Source organism: Lynx canadensis, chromosome F2 (genome assembly GCF_007474595.2).
Source record: "Lynx canadensis isolate LIC74 chromosome F2, mLynCan4.pri.v2, whole genome shotgun sequence".
Lineage (NCBI taxonomy): Eukaryota > Metazoa > Chordata > Mammalia > Carnivora > Felidae > Lynx > Lynx canadensis.
In genome coordinates this window covers 49,030,821-49,050,735 of record NC_044320.2, presented here as the reverse complement: position 1 = coordinate 49,050,735, position 19,915 = coordinate 49,030,821, and the positions used below count along the sequence as shown (strand labels likewise).

Here is a 19,915-nt window from a genome sequence, read left to right as displayed (position 1 = left end):
ACTCAAAATTGCAATTCTCGGCCTTGTTTTTACTGATTGGTTTTTAGTCTTCCTGAATACTAATGAAAATATTAGTAAGGAATGAAAAACTCCTTGTTATAGGCGCTTAGTTTACTTCTCATAGAACTGAGAAGAAGGTAAATCATTTTGCTGGCTGAACATATAGAATCCCTAAGCATTTTAGCTTGGCAATTAATATAACTTTGTAAAGAATGCTTTCTTGGCAAATCACTTCTTATAGGCTTTTATTTTAAATCATAGGCTCTTGAAGAATTCAAAAGTGCCCTCAGCATAGCTTTACCTATATTGGTTACCAAATAAAACATACCATCTTCTACGACTATTTAATTCCTTTGCCTACTTCACAAGCCTAAGTAGAGAATGTGTGCAGTGCACATAAAAATGTTTGCAGAAATGAGATAATCTGTTCTGAAATTATAAAGCACTCTAAAAATGTTAGTTATCCAGTGATCACAATGGACACCTCTCCTTGCTAACAGTTCACACCACATTAATTTTTTCATTACAATGAATAATCAGGTATTCTTGTGAATATTTACCCTCTGGTTACTCTGTCAACTTGGCACAAAATTACATGCAGCTCTTGGGGTGCCTTGATGGCTCATTCAGTTGAGCATCAGACTCTTGATCTCAGCTCAGGTCTTAATCTCAGCATTGTGGGTTCAAGCCCCACATCGGGCTCCATGCTGGGGGTGGAGCCTACTTAAAAATAAAAACAAAAACAAAAATATAAACAAATATACTCTCAGCTCTCTTCTGCCTGCTGTAAGAAAGAGCAAACATTTGGCCAGAGGCATAGGTAAGACTAGAATTCACCCTGTCTTACATGGAAATAGAGTCAATATGACCTAGAATAGATAGTTCCTCAATGGATCAAGTACTCTTTCCCTTGAATTTTCTTTTTTATTGTAAGACTTTTGATTCTCAGAAGGATGCAGATATGACTTCATCATATCTAACTCTGAATACAAACCTAGCCTTACCAGATTGCAGCTGATGAAATACATATTCCATATTTCTAAATCATCTAGGATTTAATTATACAATTTTTAGCTGTCTAGGATCTGACTTCCTTTCTTCCTGCAGATGATGGCTTTTAGTCGTTGTATAGTGATAACAAAGTAAAGAAGTGGATGAGAAAGAAGACATAATTTCATTTTGATTTTATCAGCTCTTATAAAGAGCATGATGGTGAACTGGGAACTGCTTAATATGGAATTTAAACAATATTTGTACTTTTTGTCTGCCTATGATCTATCCTAGAGCCCCATTCCAAGGATAGCTGGGGTTTGAAGTGTTTCAGTATTACTCCTCCAGGAAGTTACTTCCTACTTCTCTAAGTAGAGCTGCATAATAAACATTTTCACTTATTTTAATTGAAAGGGCACTTCCTGGTAAGTCTCAATTATTACAGCCAATCCTTTTAAACAAAATTTTGTTGATTTTTATATATTCTTATTATACTTAATTCTAGGTAGAGTGCTATGATTATGATAATGATGGGTCACATGATCTCATTGGAACATTTCAAACCACCATGACAAAACTGAAAGAAGCCTCCAGAAACTCACCTGTAAGTTACATCTTTGTCATTTGAATGTACTTTATGGTTGGCCATGTATTTATTATTTCATTTTTTTCCCCTTGGTATAGCAAACAGTTTGCCATGGTTTTACTCTGTATTATAAAATGCTATGAAATCTGTGGATTTTATTTATGTAGTAATTGGATGATCCAAAATTCATCTTGGAGTATAAGTTTACATTTGTATTTAGAGGTTTGGTTTCCTTTGGCTTCAGACAACATATGTGGTTTGATTGGAAAACCCTAGTTTTAAAGCATTTGGTATTTCATTGGTCATAATAATTAAGTTCTACAACACTAGATAAATACCTGGGCTTGATCTGTGTACATTTATATTCCTTTTGGACCCACTTTTACAATATGCCTCTCATTCTTCTCTCCGACTTTTCTTCACTGAAGGAAAGGATAAAAGGATAATTATGGTATTTCAAATTATGTAATATTAAGCCTCCATCTAATGCCACTAATTTTGTCAAGATCATTAATGTGCTTTAACTACATTCAGTTTATTATTTAGCATCCCAACATATTGCTAAAAGTGCTTCTGAAACTTTCCTGTCTCTAAAACCAAGGTGCCTAAAAATTATTCCAGAGCATTTTATAAGTAAAATTTATCAACTGCTCCCATCTTATTTCCTTTCTAGTTTGAATGAGATAAGCTATTAATTCTCTTTATAGCTTACTTAAAATAGAATAATATGAATTATTACCTGCATAATGTTCATGCATATAGCCTTTGACTTTGAAAACATAAGAGGTTATGGTTAGATGAGGTCTTTTTTACCTAGTCATGTAAGTGAGGTGATCTAAAAGATACCGATAGTTTTAGATCAAAACGTAACTACAAAATAAATAAATAACACTTATGAGCCATTTGGTTTAAGTAATAGGGAGAAATCAGTTTTAAACAAACATAATGAGACTAGAATTTTTAGTAGGTCACATAGAGATCTATAGCCCTGTCCCTACTCCCTGGTCACAAAGGCCAGGTACTAGAAGTAGACTATACAAAAATGTTTGTGTGAAGTATGAAAGGCTTTTTTATTTTAACGTTTATTTATTTTTGGGACAGAGAGAGACAGAGCATGAACGGGGGAGGGGCAGAGAGAGAGGGAGACACAGAATCGGAAACAAGTTCCAGGCTCTGAGCCATCAGCCCAGAGCCTGACGCGGGGCTCGAACTCACGGACCGCGAGATCGTGACCTGGCTGAAGTCAGACGCTTAACCGACTGCGCCACCCAGGCGCCCCATGAAAGGCTTTTAAAATCATTCCTAATGGTTTAGGGGCATCTGGGTTGCTCAGTTAGGCATACAACTCTTGATTTCAGCTCAGGTCATGATCTCATGGTTCATGAGATTGAGCCCCAAGCACAGAGCCTGCTAGGGGTTCTCTCTCTCTGTCCCTCCCCCTCACTCGCATGCTCTCATGCTCTCTCTCTCAAAATACATAAATAAACTTTAAAAAATCATACCTAGTAGTTTAATTAAAACAGCAAAATTCAGCTGTAAATATCCTAAAGAATTTTTTTTAAAGCAGAACTAATGGCAAATGCTAAAAATCTGAACAATTCAAAAACAAGCTACCTAAAAGAACTAAATATGAAGAGTGATCTGGATTGTTGTCACTATCCTTCAGAATCAGTAAATGAACTACTTTTAGAAGATATTGAATGAACAACCAACTCTGTAATACTTTATGGATCATGTAGAGTTTTCCTAAATCCAACTATCTTGATCCTTCCCTCCTCCATGACAGAATGAGGCTTTTAATGTTACTGCCATGGCAAGGTTTACCTACTCTTATTCTTCAAAGGCAAGGCCATATCTTACCATCTCTGTTTTCAGTGCCTGGAATAGTGTCTGCCACTTGGTAGACACTTTGCAGAGAGAGAGGGAGACAGAAAATCCCAAACAGGCTTTGCACTGTCAGCACAGAGCCCGTTGTGGGGCTTGAACTCAAGCACTGTGAGATTATGACCTGAGCCGAAACCAAGAGTCGAATGCTTAACCAACTGAGCTACCCAGGCGGCCCACATTGGCATTTTTAGTATTGCTAGAAAGAATTAACATTTTGTCTTTTCTTCCTATAGGTGGAATTTGAATGCATAAATGAAAAAAAGAGGCAAAAGAAGAAAAGCTACAAGAATTCAGGTGTTATCAGTGTGAAACATTGTGAGGTTAGTTGATATTGACCATTTATAGTAAGTGTAATGAGATCCCATTTCAAGTTCTTTTTTCAATATGGTACATATTAAGCAAACAGACAAAGAATATTAAAGTTTTTTCTTAAGAAATGTGAATTGAATTTTGGGCAATTGAAAATCACATGAGCATCTGGATACCCTTAAGGAAAAGAAGAGAGTAGGAAATAGTAAAGAAATCTTTCAAGTAAATTTGGTTCCAAGGTTTGACAACTTTTTAGCAAAAGAAAAGATTATTAAAGTTTTTTCCTTATTGTAAGAAATATGAAGCATCATGGTATTTTCCCAGAGCATTAGCAGAAACGACCTGACCCAGTGCATCTATCCTGGTCATAATTTCGAGTTGAGATATTGTAAACAGAGGGGAAAATTCAAGAGATTTCTTACAACAAACAAATGAGGTTTCTCTGGTTTTGTTTTTTATTAAAAAAATTCAATTATTATGCTTATTAAAGGTCTCAACATATTAGATTCATTGCCAGTTTCTTAAAACCTAAAGTGATTTCATCTTTGGCCATTAATATTCTAATCTTAACATTGATTTAATTATCTCAAATTAAAATCATACAAATTCATGACAAGTAGGGGCAGCGGTACCTTAAACTCAAATGCTGGGGTGGTTTCCACATGCTTATATCATGTTTTGTTCAGTTTCTAAACTGTTAAAAACGTATGCCAGAGAGCTCTTTGTATCTCTTGTATAGTAAAAGAGTTTTAATTTTAACAGTGCTGTCTGTTTTTAGATTACAGTAGAATGCACATTCCTTGACTATATCATGGGAGGATGTCAGCTGAATTTTACTGTAAGTAACACTGACTTTTTCAAAAGTCGTGTAACATATTACTTTTTCCTACCATTTTGCAGTGTTCTATCCTTCCCTGTAAAACTGACTTAGTGATGAGATTTATACAAGCTGTTTAGTATGATCTCCTCAGACAGGTTGTCTAATAAGCTCATCCACAAGCTTTCAACTTTGTTGGTCAGATCTGTTTCTTCTGATGGAAAGCAAATATGTCCTATAGCAATTTAAAATTATAGAAGCATTAGTCAAACAACATACAAAAATAAGCCCTACATCTAAAGTCATGGATTTGAGGCATCTAGAAAAAATAGGAATAACAGATTGTTTCATGCTGAAGCGTTAATTGTTTGTCTGTGGAAAAACTGGTAGGCCCAGGCATTTGTTAGAAAATGGTAGCAGCAGGCTCTGGGATGAATATTTGTTTCATCTCCTGGACATCGAGTGTAGGCTTTTCCTTATTAAGGGCTGCGATTATTATTTGGCAGGTGGGAGTGGACTTCACTGGCTCGAATGGCGACCCAAGGTCTCCTGATTCCCTTCATTACATCAGCCCCAATGGTGTTAATGAGTATTTGACTGCTATCTGGTCTGTGGGACTGGTCATTCAAGATTATGATGCGTGAGTATGACTAAAATATTTGTTTTTATAATTCCCTAGAAGGGGCAGTTTCTGTTTCATCTGCTAGTACTTGGATATAGTTGTTGGTGATAAGACTGCTGGGGTTGACAGGGGGGAGGGGAAGGGGCATGGTAGGGGTAGCTTTATCCCTAAAATTTCTTTCCTGTTGTCTTTTCTAGTTTTCTCTTGCTGACAGTCTTAGTGTTTACTTTTGACCTCTAATCTCTGGCTGTGATCAGTTATAAAGAGCTCACAAGCTTGTTTCTTTGATCTGGTTTCCTTGGGGTTTACTCATTAGGAATAAGTTACCTGTGTGATTGAAGTTCAGATGACACATTCTATAAACATTCACAGACACTATTTACTAACATGTCTGTTTCTTGCCAGTGGCCGTGAAATTATTTTCTTAATGGCAACCTTGAACAAGTGCCAAGAGATAACTTGACTTAACTGTTATAAAATATTTTGAATAGATTCTCAATATATAGATTTCAAACAATAGAAAGCAATCTACATTAATACATTTTTGTTCTGGATCTCTTAGAGCACAGTATAAATTTTCACTTGCCTTTGCCTATTATTTTATGATAAAAGCCCTTACACAAATTGATGGAGCTTTTTATTAATCTGTTACAACATTTAAAGAGGTAATCTTTTCAGGCAAATGAAAACTAATCTAAAGCAAAGGTGGCAATTCCAATATCAACCTAGTATGATTTAAGTCAAAACTCATTAAATGTAATAAAAAATTACTTTATAGAATACTTTGTTATATAATCCAAAATGGAAATATAACCATGGACATATTTGATAAAAGAGTATGAAAGCATTTCAACTGAAAATAGCTAGAAATAATTTAAAAAATTGTTTTTAAGTATTTATTTATTTATTTTGAGAGAGAGAGAGCACAAATGGGGAAGGGACAGAGAGAGAGGGGGAGAGAGAGAATCCCAAGCATGCTCCACACTTTCAGCATGGAGCCCCTCAGCACTGTCAGCATGGAACCTCATGTGAGGCTTGAACTCACGAACCACAAGATCACAGCTAAAGCCGAAATCAAGAGTTGGACACTTAACTGACTGAGGCACCCAGGCTCTCCTATAATAAAACTTTTAAAGCAACACAATTAAAATGGAGTTTATATAAAGAATAAAAAATTTATAAGGTTTCTTTCTCAGACTGCCACCTGGAAGTTAATACAAAAGGATAACTAAAAAGAATTTACCATATGGAAATTTAAAAAAACCTTAAGTAGTTGTTAGATGAAAGAGGAAATCAAACTATAATAACAGACTATCTAGAAATAGAAGGAAACAAGAAGACTATACATGGTCCTATCTTTAATAGAGGAAAATTTCTGGCTTTACGTGCTTTTATTTTTTAAAGAAGAAAAATCAAATATAAATGAAATAGAGTTTCAACAAAATAAAATTAAAGAATAGGAAGAAAAAATAAAGATATGATGATAATAGCAGATTCTATCTGTGTATGAGCCATCATGTGTCAGGCACAATTTAATGTAGTTTCTATGTGATGCTCATCTAATCTTTATAATTTGCTGTGACATATGTACTATTATCATCCATTATCATCTGCATTGTGTAGATGAGAAAATTGAGGCATAGGGAGTTAAGTAGCTTGTCCAGAGTGACTCAATTGGTAACTGGCAGAAACAGAATTGTGCCTGGGCTGTCTGCTCCAGAGACATGCTCTCCAGGCTATATTGTGTACTTTGCTGTATGTCCTCTAAGCACCAAAAGTAAGGGACTTGGAAAGTTTTAAAACCACCATTAAATGAATAAATTAAATGACAAGATGATTATTTGCAAGTGCAACAAAACACAGGCAAATCTTGCCAACAACATGCATAGAATATTAGTAATGAGACAGAGATTATAAGCATAGATCCAAAAAAAATTAACAATTGTAAGTTAATACTCAATAAAACTTATTACGCTGGAACATCTGGATTAAAGGAAGATTTTGGGGGGAAGCTTTAAATTAGCAAAGTTGACTCAAAGAGGCAGGAAGCCTGAAGAGACTAGAACCATGGAAGGAATGGTATAGTCCAAAGAGCCACTCCTCACAGGAGAACCAGGCCAAGACAGTTTCATACATAAATTCTACCAAACCTGTAAGGAATAAATTTAAACCTAAGAGAATCAAGTAAAAAAATATTAGAAATCAGTGAGAGTTCAGAAAGGTGGTCAGATACAACATAAAATTAAAAAAATCAGTAACTTCTCAGTAGCCAGCAATAACCAATTGAAGAAATTATAGCAGATACAAGATCACAGTTCATGATGCAATAAAAAATAAGCATGAATTTAGAGAGTTCTAGGATCTTTAGTGAGGGAAAACTACAAAATTGTACTGAGAGACAAAGAAGGAAACTTGTTTAAATGGAGAGCTATACCATGATTCTAGATAGGCAGATGTCATAATGATGTAATATATAAAAATTATCCCAGAATTAAGCAATTCTAATCAAAATTGCAATAGAACCCTGATAAAATGATTTTTAAAATTTCCTAGTGGGAAAAATGAATCCAAGAAATTTTTGAGGGGGGAAAAAAAAAGAAATGAAGGGGAGTTTTGTTTTAGCAGATATTAAAACTTATTTTAATGCTGTATTAATTAGAGGCACCTGGGTCACTCAGTTAAGCATCTGACTTCTGCTCAGGTCATGATCTCATGGTTCGTGGGCTCTCATCGGGCTCTGTGCAGACAGCCTGAACCCTGCTTGAAATTCTCTCTCCTTCTCTCTCTGCCCCTCCCCACCACATGCTTGATCTCTTTCTCTCAAAATAAATAAACTGTAAAAAAAGGTGTATTAATTAATATTACAGAACTAGTACATGACAGTGGAACAAAACAAGTCTTGAAATAGAGCCTAGGGTGTACTTGAACTTAATATAGAGATGTGATAGAGATGACATTTTAGGGAAAGGGGTTGTTACAGCTGCTAAACTAGAGAAGAACTGAATTTGTATTCCTAAAATCATACCTATATATGTTAGGACACTATTTTTTTTTAAGATTTGATTTGATTTATTTTAATATTTATTTGATTTTGAAAGAGAGAGACAGAGTAGGGGAGGGGCAGAGAGAGAGGGAGACAGAGAATCTGAAGCAGGCTCCAGGCTCTGAGCTGTGAACACAGAGCCTGACACGGGGCTTGAACCCACGAACCGTGGGATCATGACCTGAGCCGAAGTCAGATGCTTAACCAACTGAGCCACCCAGGTGGATTTTTAAGTAATCTCTACACCCAACATGGGGCTTGAACTCACAATCCTGAGATCAAGAGTCACATGCTCCACCAACTGAGGCAGCCAGGTGCCCCTGTTAGCATACTATTTTGTATAGAATATAGACAAACTGCTGAAATAGACACCCCCCAAAAAACGTACATTTACCAAAATAGGTGTTTACTTCTTTTTCATGTTGCAAGTGTAGAATGTGTCTACCTTAGGTTCTATCCTAAACGCAAAAAGAACAATTAAGAATTAATATAAAAAGAATATCCCAGCAGAAAAATTAGTATGTTCATTACAGTGTTTTATAAGAGCAAAGCATTGGATGTTTATTGGTTGTGGGAGAATATCCATACAGTGGAATATTTAGCCATTCACATGATGTTATATATTCAGGTCCATAATCCCTTATCCCTATACCACTGGGGCCAAATATTCATACATTTTGCTACAGAAATGTGAGAATTTTATATGTGACTTTGCACCATGTTTCTGTGGCCAAATGTTTGAATATTCATATTCAGTAGTATGAATAAAAGCTATAAATAACCTCATATCAGTTGAGGTCAGGTTTTGCTGCCAAATGAGTTTGCTATAAGCGAATGAACTTTTGTTTTTTAGGGCTTTATGGATTTATCTACATATTTATTCAGCAAAATGATATACAGTATTTAAGTAGAAAAGAGTATGTTATAAAATATGAATATAAACTCCAGTTTTATAAATATATATATAGACAGAGACATTTTTCACCCTTGTTACACAGAAAAATACTTAGAGTGATTGTTGCCAAATATTAACATTGGTTCTCTAGTGGTTATTATGGGTTTAATCTTTGTATTTGCCTTAGATTTTGAATTTTTTTAAAACAAGCTCTATTGGTTTTATTATGAACAAAGATAAAATTTTCTATTTTGAGAAAAAAGTTACCTTTCAGTTTTTTCAAATTTTCTTTTTAGTGATAAAATGTTTCCAGCATTTGGTTTTGGAGCTCAGATACCTCCTCAGTGGCAGGTGAGAGGAAATCCTATTTTATTTTTTTTTTTTATTTATTTTTTTTTTCAACGTTTATTTATTTTTGGGACAGAGAGAGACAGAGCATGAACGGGGGAGGGGCAGAGAGAGAGGGAGACACAGAATGGGAAACAGGCTCCAGGCTCTGAGCCATCAGCCCAGAGCCTGACGCGGGGCTCGAACTCACGGACCGCGAGATCGTGACCTGGCTGAAGTCGGACGCTTAACCGACTGCGCCACCCAGGCGCCCCAGGAAATCCTATTTTAAATATTTCCCTCCAACAAAAGCAAAACAGGGTCTAATGAGTCCTTTCATCTTTTGACAGGTTTCACATGAATTTCCAATGAACTTTAATCCATCCAATCCCTACTGCAACGGTAAGCTAAAAAGTTAACAGGAAGATTTTACACAGAAAGCCTCACTAGTGTTTGTTACTTGTTGTTTTCTTGTGATTCAATACTACTCAAATTCCCTTCCTCGTTTTCTTTTTGTGACATATTTAACATTCTGTTGTATAAAGTGGAAGAATTACACTAGGTTGTTGGTTCAAGTGGTAAAGATAATAATGGTGCAAATCTATTATGAAGATGATTGTTGGCTAAGCTCTACCTTGAGAGGTTCAATAGAAAAACAAGATTCTCAGTCTTGAGAACAGATCAATACTCGTAATCATATTATTTTCACATACAGGTTGGTTTTAAAACAAACCTTTAATAAAACAAGTAATTGAATATATACAGATTTGTGAAGCTTTTCTCAGAGTAGCAGCCACTCTCTACAAGGAAAACATGTCCAGCATCAAATTACTTGTTACTCAGATTACATCTGAGTGGGCTAACAACGGAACAAAGAATTAAGCTCCCACAGTGGCTCTCCTCTACATAGACAGCAGAAAACCAACATCTGTTTCATTTCATTTTCTTCTTTATACCTCACATATCCAAGTGTTTCCTCCTTTTTACCCCAGTGAACAATCCACCTAAAATGCCAAATGTCCCACAATATGATACAAGTCTGAACTGTTTGTAGGAGGAAAAGGAGGTAGGGAAAGAAGCATAAAATTGTAGCCAATAAGCTAATTTTCTGCAAAGGGTCCTTTTGACAATTACAGAATATTTAGATTTCTAACAGAAGAGGGCGTTCTTTCCTTATCTTCAGTTTTCATGAACAGTATTCATAGAGCAGAAGAGCATGAACATTTTGTTGGGAACAGTTTGTATTAGGGTTTTCTTGTTTTTTTCTAGGACACATTTTCCATACTAATTCAGTGTTCCTTTGATGTACTTTCAGTGGCTGGTTGTGACCTTTTTATCCCTAGTCATTTGAAATCGGGAATAGCAATTCTTGTCAAGAACTGTGTTTCATGCTTATGATGAAATTGGAACAATTTTTGGAATTTGGTGTTAATTAGGTTTTATTTATTGCCAATAAATATGGATGACTTACGTCATGTGAAGGTTCATTTTAGAAGTTCATTTACTCTGAGTAAAATGAGCCCATCTTTGGGCTGTCACCAAGCATAGCTTTTCTATTTTTGGTTTATAGTCTGAAAAAAATAATCCATTTGGTTTTAGACAGAGGACATACTGTACTGAAAAAAAAAATACGCCTTATTTTAAAGCAAGGGAGTTGAATTCCCTTTTCTTGATTAATCATTGAACTTAGGTGCCCAGAAATAATATGTCTTGCTTGTTCCTTTAATGCAAAGGAAGGATTTTGGCATAATTTAATTTTAGTGGAGGAACTGAAGGCAATGGATATTTGTGAAGAAATTTAATTAACAGCTTATATATCTTCAGATTGAAAAGCAAACTGAAATGATAAAAATGAAAAAGAATATTATTGCTGTGAGGACTCAAATTTTCTATAGCATGTATCATTGCAGTAAGATCCTGCTGCTGGCCTATGTTAATATTATTTTTGTTAGCACTGAACTGACTGACCACTAGTTACAGCTTCACCTTGTGCATGTAAAATCACCTGTACATATGAATTAGTCACTTTCTCAAAGGATGTTCATGAGACTTATTCCTAACTTCAAAGTGACTAATAGGAGCTAATTAGAACTCTTAAATGTTAAGAGGAGAGCACCGGTCTTGTGAAGCTTTTAAATCAAGTATATACTTCTTTTCCTTGTTGATCTCTGTTCTGTTGGACATTTTTAATAGAACTTTTAAAAATTATTTATTATTTTTTTGACAGAGAGGGAGAGAGACAGAGTGCGAGCAGGGGAGGGGCAGAGAAAGAGGGAGACACAGAATCTGAAGCAGGCTCCAGGCTCTGAGCTGTCAGCACAGACCCCAATGCAGAGCTTGAACTCATGAGCCATGAGATCATGACCTGAGCCAACGTCGGAGGTTTAACTGACTGAGCCACCCAGGCACCCCCTGTTGGACATGTTTAAAGCAAGACACCTGTTTTAGTTTACATGTAAAATTTTTTCAGGCAGATTTCCTTAATGATCTCAACAAGTATAGTGGGGGAATTTCTTGAGGATTTCTAGTATCTTACCTGCATCCTTGACACTGTAATGTTAGGGGTAGATTCAACAGGCATGTATGTCACATTAAAACTTCATCAGGAGTGTTTTTACCAGGAATGCCATTCAAATTCCACTAAGTTGTGCTGTTATAATAACCAATCTCTCAGTAATTTATAATAACAATAGTTTATTTCTTGCTCACTTTATATATCCCTTTACATGTGGCTAGTCTGCTCGTTATTTCTTCTCTTTCTGGGACTCAGAATCTTGACTGAGATGTTCTGCTCTCTTTGCAGAAGGAAAAAGCAAGATTGCTGGTGAAAATAGGCAGTGGTTCTTAAAATATCTACTTAGACATGAATGTCATGTCCATCTACATGCGTGGTCAAAGCTAGTCAAATGGCCCTGCCCCGTCTTCTACTATGCAACATCTCGGCAGGCCTGGGCGGTACTGCATCAACAAACACATTAGTATTTCTGCAGCAAAATGTAATACACAAGCTGGAAATGAGTTTTTAGAACTATACAGTTTATCATACCATGCTTAATCTTTAAGTTACTGAATAAACCCTTGACTAGAATTAACATTAGGATTATAGCCGTCTGAGTCCAGAGAATCTTTGGCCATCTATGCAAAAGTTTTTCCATTTTAATCAATAACTTTTACTTACGCCTTATCGTCAGTTGTATGATACAGCACCTTTTTCATTCTTTTTTCATTAGAGTCTTAGTCATAAAACAACAAAAATTAAGCAATATAACAGTCCTACTATAGATTAATGAATAATTTGGCTGAGATGAAAATAAATGCCTTTGGTTGGAGGAGGGAGGCATTCAGGTTTTTGCAATAGAGCATAACTATAAAGTTTTGTAATATATGGCTGAAGAGAAACTCTTGAATATAGAATTTTTAACTATTTAAAGCAATATAGTGTGTGTGTATATATATATATATACATATATAATTATACGTGTATATTAATTAAATTAACAGGTGTAGTGAACAATGAACAATTAAATTGTGCTTGACAATTTTTAATACTGCTTTTCTTGGCCTAGGAATCCAAGGCATTGTAGAGGCATATCGGGCCTGCCTTCCTCAGATAAAACTCTATGGACCAACTAATTTTTCTCCAATCATAAATCATGTGGCCAGGTTTGCTGCTGCAGCAACACAACAACAGACAGCTTCTGTAAGTATCGTAGTGCCAGGGGACAGGGAGAATATGGGTTGGTAGTTGCCTTTGGTGCCGAGATCCATCAAGATACAAAGAGCATGAAATAGTAAGATAGCTGTCCTTGGTTTCGGAGTAACATCTGTTATTTTTAAATTAGTGATCATTAAAAGCAGGACAACAAAAAAATAACCCTTATACTCATGAGTCTTTTCTATTCCATTTGAATTAATTTTCTTAGATAGGTTCTACTAAAAAGAAATGGCTAATACCTATCTTTTCAAAGGTAGACTTAACAAATTAAGGCTTGAGGAAATTTACTGTTTCAGTTAGTGATGAAAAATTACTTACTGTCCTAAAAGGGTCTGAATTAGACAACCATTATCTGTTGGATTTTGATACCAAATCTCTCTTAGTTTCATAGTTTTTTATACCCAAAAGTAAGGCAGGGATAACTACCTCATACAACTGCTGAAAAGTGAAATAATATACTTCATATAAAGTGCACAGTGCCTGGGGCAGAGTGAACACTTAGCACGTGATTGCTCTGTTATAAAACTTATTTCCATTCTAGACTTAAATGATCCAAAAGATGGGGTAACAACTTTATGTAACATTTTACCATTCTCTAAAAATGTTTATCAGAGATGACAGTATTGAGAGAAAGATTCCTCCCAAACCGTATCCATTTTTCAAAAAGTGCACTTTAGTTTGATAAACAATTCTGCTTCTTTCATATTTGACCTTTTAGAAACAGAGTTGCCACTTACTCTCTTGATCGATACTTTAACATATTTAATACTTATGTTACATCAAAGTGTTTATTCCAATGCTCACTAAAAGTTTAATGTCTGACATTTAGATGTCTTGCTTCTGTATATTTATACCAACTGTATTTTGTGGTCTGTTGCATTTTTAATGAACCTGCAATTTTTGTATAAATAAATTTCCTTGTCATTAGAGAGTCTTAGAATATTTTATGTAGATGGTATCCTAGGTAGAGACTGGAAAGGAAAATGAATAAGAAAGAGACTGAAAGACTCATCAAGCTGGAGATGTTTTTAACTGTTGCTTTTATTGTTTGGGAGCTCCTGTGCTCAGTGGATATAATTTTCTTTTTTGGCAGCAATATTTTGTGCTCTTGATCATTACTGATGGTGTGATAACAGACCTTGATGAGACCAGACAAGCTATAGTTAATGCTGCCAAGCTTCCTATGTCCATCATCATTGTTGGAGTGGGAGGTGCTGACTTCAGTGCCATGGAGTTTCTGGATGGTGACGGTGGAAGTCTGCGGTCCCCATCAGGCGAGGTAGCCATCCGAGATATCGTCCAGTTTGTGCCTTTCAGACAGTTCCAGAATGTGAGTACCACTCCTCCTTATTCTTCATATACACTAAGGAGTTTGACCACAGACCTTCACCAATCCATAACCAAGTGGTTGAGTGGGAGTCTGGGGTTAGAGGATGTGTGGATTTTTGGTTTGAAGAGTGCTGATTAGATTCAGCAGTTTTGCTTCAAGTTGTGTACTTGTGTGTTTCTTGCAGTCTATATGATAAATTGTTATAAGTGGTGTTGCTGTGAATGTTTTAAGATCTATTTTATCTTGGGGCGCCTGGGTGGCGCAGTCGGTTAAGCGTCCGACTTCAGCCAGGTCACGATCTCGCGGTCCGTGAGTTTGAGCCCCGCGTCGGGCTCTGGGCTGATGGCTCAGAGCCTGGAGCCTGTTTCCGATTCTGTGTCTCCCTCTCTCTCTGCCCCTCCCCCGTTCATGCTCTGTCTCTCTCTGTCCCAAAAATAAATAAATGTTGAAAAAAAAATTTAAAAAAAAAAAAAAAAGATCTATTTTATCTTTACCTATGTATGTAGCAACAGAAAAATTCTGTACAAGTATATGATGAATTTGTCAAACTGGAAGTTGACTTGATGAAAATCTCTCAGGACCCTGTTTTACCCAGTTTACTCCAGTGGTAACGTCTTGTAAAACTGCAGCACAGAATCATAGCTGGGATGTAGACATTGATGTAAACAAGGCCCATCACCTGTGGGACCCCTCTTGTGGCCCTTTTAGAGCCACACCCACTTCCCTTGCACCTCCACCTTGCCTTAACCCCTGGCAACCACTAATATGTTCTCCGTTTCTATAATTTTGTCATTTCAAGAATGTTATAGAAATGTTGGGATTGGCTTTTTCTCACTCAGCATAGTATTCTGCATTGTTGTTGCTTGTGTTTATTTTGATTGGTGAGGTGTATTCCATGGTATAGGTATACTGGTTTATTTAACCATTCACTCATTGAAGGACATCTTTAATTGTTTCCAAATTTTGTCTATTATATGCCAACATGCTATAAGCATTCATGTACAGGTGTTTGTGTGAACATGAGTTTTTATTTCTCTGGGATAAATACCCAGAAGTGCAGTTCCTGGGTTGTATGATTACTGCATGTTTAATTTTGAAAGAAACTATGCTCTTTTACATTCCCACCAGCCAGTGTGTCAGTGTAGGGGGAAGTGATTAAAAGCAGTAATGTTAGGGATCCTTGTGGTGATGAAACTGTTGTGTATCTTTTTTTTTGTTGTTTTGTTTTTTTTATAGAGAGAGGGTGCAAGTGAACGAGGGGCGAGAGAGAAGGAGAGAGAGAATACTACCGGGGGAGGGGGGAGAGAGAGAGAGAGAGAGAAAGAAAGATGGAGAGAAGTGGGATTCACCTGAAGCTGGACAGGAGCTCACCCCAAGCAGGGCTCGATTTCACCAGATGTAGGATTTGAACTCACGATCCATGAGATCATGACCTGAGCCCCCGAGGCACCCAAAACCATTGTGTATCTCTATTGTGGTTATGGTTATACAGATCTACCCAGATGATAAAATTACACAGAATAATGCAAACACACATGCAAATGAACACATGTAAAATAAAACTGGTAAAATCTGAGTAAGGTCTGTGAAATGTACCATTACTAGTTTCCTGGTTTTGATATTACACTATAGTTATATAAGATATTACCTTTGGAAGAAGCTGGGTGAACACTCTCTGTATTATTTTTGCAACTTCCTATGAATCTGTATTTCAAAATATAAAGTTAAAAAAATTAACACTAAGTAAATGAAAGACCCACATTTAAAAGCTAAGGAACAAAAAAATTGTCAAATGCCAAAATGTTGGCACCAGAAAAGGACTTGATAAATGTTAGTGGGGGTAATAAAACACTCTTAAGTAACATTAGTTACTTAGCTTATTCCATGCTTCATAGACCATTCCTAAAACAAGATACAGGCCTAGGAATTGGGAATTACTGTTTCTTACTGACTGGTGAGGTATTCCTAGTCTGTTATCAAAATGCCAGTATAAATTTGGTTACTAATAAAGTCACTTTGATTTTGTTTTTCATAAGGCTCCAAAAGAAGCGCTTGCTCAGTGTGTCTTGGCAGAGATCCCCCAGCAGGTGGTGGGCTACTTCAACACATACAAACTCCTTCCTCCCAAGAACCCAGCTAAGAAATGAAAGGAGCCATGGCCACAGGAGCAGAATTCTTTTGTGCTGTATGGAGCAATGGATTCCTCTCCCACCCCAAATCATGAATCTGTTATTTTACATGCTTTTCATCCCTAGCATTTATGATGTAAACCTAGTCTCTATGGATTATATCTATTTAAAGCATTCTTTTTATACTTTTTTTGGAGGAAAGTGCTAAGTTCATCTCTGCTCAATCAGTGCTGTGATTGCTAGTGACTTGCAGTGACACTATCAGGATTAGAAACTCGCGTGAGAAGAGCTGATTTGGTGGTTGTGGTTGTTTATTTACATATTGTGAAAATGCTGTTTTTTGAATGTTTGTCCCTAGAAAGAATGGAAAATTGCTAGGATGTGACTTACAGGTTGCTGTACTTTGTTCTAGGCAATATATGTTTTATAAACCAATGTCCATACCTGATGACAAGAACTTCTTATATTACATGATATTGAATTTGTTCCTATAACTGTATTCAATGCTTTTCCATGGGATAAAACTTCATTCACTTTTGCCTCAAAATTGCTGCAGTTTAGACATTGCAGTTTACAAAACAGTATGCATTCACTTAGGACTTCATAAATAATACTGAATCATTCGAAGGGAAGGTACATATTCAATTCTTAAAATGTACAATCAGTAGGTAAAAGGAACCTCATGTAAGTAAGCCATTTTTATTTGCCCTTCTGGATCTTTTATTTCTATTGTGGAATACTGTAAACATGGTCAGATTCGACCTTTTCATTTACTATGTGGGACATTCAGGATTCTGTATCTGCATAGATGATAGTTTATCCTAGATTCAACATTATTAGAGTATTTTAATTGGAATTTGCTAAAATGGTTAGGACTGCTTTGTCCATGGAAGCTATGAAGACCAAACATAAAAGAGGAAATTCAGAATTCCATTCCCTTTTAACTAATGAAATACTTTAGTTATTAAAAAAAGACAATTTTTATATTTTCCTTGCTAAGATCTCATACATTGATTTGTACATTTGTACAGATTCATTTAGACATTTGCTCCGTTTTTTTAGTAACATTTTAGTCTGATTTTTAAACTCATGATAGTGGTCATGTATTAATCAAAATCAAATTTTGCATTTTAATAATGTGTTATTTCCTAAGTCCAGAATGTATGTATTCAGCATAAAACCTGTTGTAACTTAAAAAAAAAATTTCCCACGGCTGCTGCATTAGGATAGGGTGGACTTTACGTGCTTTTTTTTTTTTAGAGTAGAATTATTTTTTTCTCTGTTTTTTACCCTTTAGAACATATTCAGACATTTTCAGAATAGATTCAGTAACATTTTATTAAAGGACCTGTGTGCCAAGTACTATGCATATTCATATGTTGGCCAATCATCTCTAACAATTTAATGTTAAAAATTGTTTATCATATGTCCTTAAGTGGATGCACCCGGTGCCTTGCTGACATGCCTTTCCTTCTTATTGAAACTTGCATCGCAGCTCATATCTCTCGTTCTCTGAAATGTCGAAGGGAGATGAGCTCTCAGCCATGAAGAACTTTGGCTTCTCAGAAGTCGCATGTTGTCAAGGTCAGGCTAAGAGGAGACCTGCTTGTGCTTGTGGTTGCCTAACTCACGCGAGCAGTTCCTGCCTTCCCACTTAGCTAGCTAGCGTCTGCATACGTGCTGTTAACTTGAAGGTGCCTAACTAATAGGCTGTTACTCTATGGCATATCTCAGTTGACAAATCATTTTAGCATTAGTTAAGTGAGAAAAAAACTGATAATTCTTCCAGTACTTTGGAGCCTTTGTTGTCTCAGATGTCCTGATTTCAGTTCTCTTTGTGTGCTTGGAAACAGCATATATATATTGCTGTGGTTTTCAGGATTTTTTTTTGAAGCCTTAAAAAAAAATGATATACACACATCCTCAATGTATGGTGAAACAGATAGAAGTGGAGCTTCTCTACGCTGGAGCAGGGTCCAGAGTCCCTCTCACTGGTCCTCCTCCTCCCTCCCCTTAACCAGCTGCTGGCAGCCCTGAGTCACCAGCACTGGGCACCTGGGAACCACTGGTCGTGAGCATTCATTGTTTTCATTAGCCAAATACTGGTACTTCTGTCACTACTGTCTGATTTGGTCTTCATAATTTTATATGCTGGTTTTAACCAGAATCATTCCAATTTTTAAATTACTTTTTAAAAATTCATTCTTGATCAGGTTCATCAGTAGATGCTATTATTCATAGGAACTATGATTCCAGCAAATGAGGATAATTGATGCCTTTTTGCGGTTCTGAATAAAAGCATTTACAGTTTCTAAATTATGATTTGGTAAAATTCTTACTATTTCACCATTTCACCTCATCACATACTGTTTTGTATAAAATATTGTTTTGTATAAAAATAGTCCTTTTCCCTATTGTGCCACCATGCACTGCACTGTCACCAGTTCTTAAAATGCATTAAAAAAAATAACCAAGTTGACTTTCCCGTCTCATATGATCATCTGTCTTACAAACACGTATTGGGGTGACAGTGCCCTGGGCAAACGTAATATTTCTCACATATGCCTGCACTGAGAAAATAATATATACCAATTAGCATGGTTATGTCACCTTGTGCTTTGAATTGAAATTTTTAAGATCATAAAATTTCAAAGTCAGATCAGGAATTTACAGCTGTTCATTTTGGTAGTGCCTTAGGCACCCTTTCCAGAAAAAGTTCTGGGCCCCATTGCTGTTTATGCTTTATTTGACATATTTTGCCTTTTTCATTTTATAAATTTCCAGGAAAACCATCTTCAATAAATTTCTTCTAGTCTCTTTCTGTGTGCAGTTGATAGTCATGGGAGTGACACATAAGGGAAGCCAGAGGTTTGGTTATGATTGGCAAGAGACTATCTTGTGCTTTAATGATGTTGTACTTGATAACAAGTGTATAAGTTACTAATGTATGAATTCATGTTAAATATATCTTCCATTTGAATTCCCTTTGGATAAAGTTATTTCTTGATGTGATTCAATAATGGTGCCTTGTTTTCATTTATTCTTTCTCTAAATTGTTATCAAAACCAGTAGAAAAATTAGAAATAAAGTGAATATAGTATTTAGGGTGGCCTGTATTCATGTATTGCTGCACTGAGCAGTTTGGGGCTTTTTATTATTTTATAGGAGTTATTCATTTAAAATATAATGAATGCATTGAAGATACATTTCTGGGTGCAAGGGATAGGTTCTCAGCTTATAGCTGGATGGCCTAAACAATATGGTG

The 19,915-nt window shown here is 36.0% G+C and overlaps 1 protein-coding gene across 4 annotated transcripts in view; it reads left to right on the top strand.

The window, feature by feature from the left end:
* CPNE3 (copine 3) overlaps window positions 1–19,667 on the top strand; it is a 49,284-nt gene extending 29,617 nt beyond the window's left edge. For all 4 annotated transcript variants that reach the window (XM_030303950.2, XM_030303953.1, XM_030303952.1 and 1 more), the window contains 9 exons: window positions 1,496–1,594; window positions 3,697–3,783; window positions 4,551–4,610; window positions 5,096–5,229; window positions 9,446–9,500; window positions 9,827–9,878; window positions 13,043–13,176; window positions 14,285–14,521; window positions 16,558–19,667. In XM_030303950.2, the coding sequence (XP_030159810.1) occupies window positions 1,496–1,594; window positions 3,697–3,783; window positions 4,551–4,610; window positions 5,096–5,229; window positions 9,446–9,500; window positions 9,827–9,878; window positions 13,043–13,176; window positions 14,285–14,521; window positions 16,558–16,668 (969 nt within the window). In that variant the 3' untranslated portion in view covers window positions 16,669–19,667. The remainder of the gene's footprint in view (window positions 1–1,495; window positions 1,595–3,696; window positions 3,784–4,550; window positions 4,611–5,095; window positions 5,230–9,445; window positions 9,501–9,826; window positions 9,879–13,042; window positions 13,177–14,284; window positions 14,522–16,557) is intronic.
* Window positions 19,668–19,915: the final 248 nt, after the last annotated feature.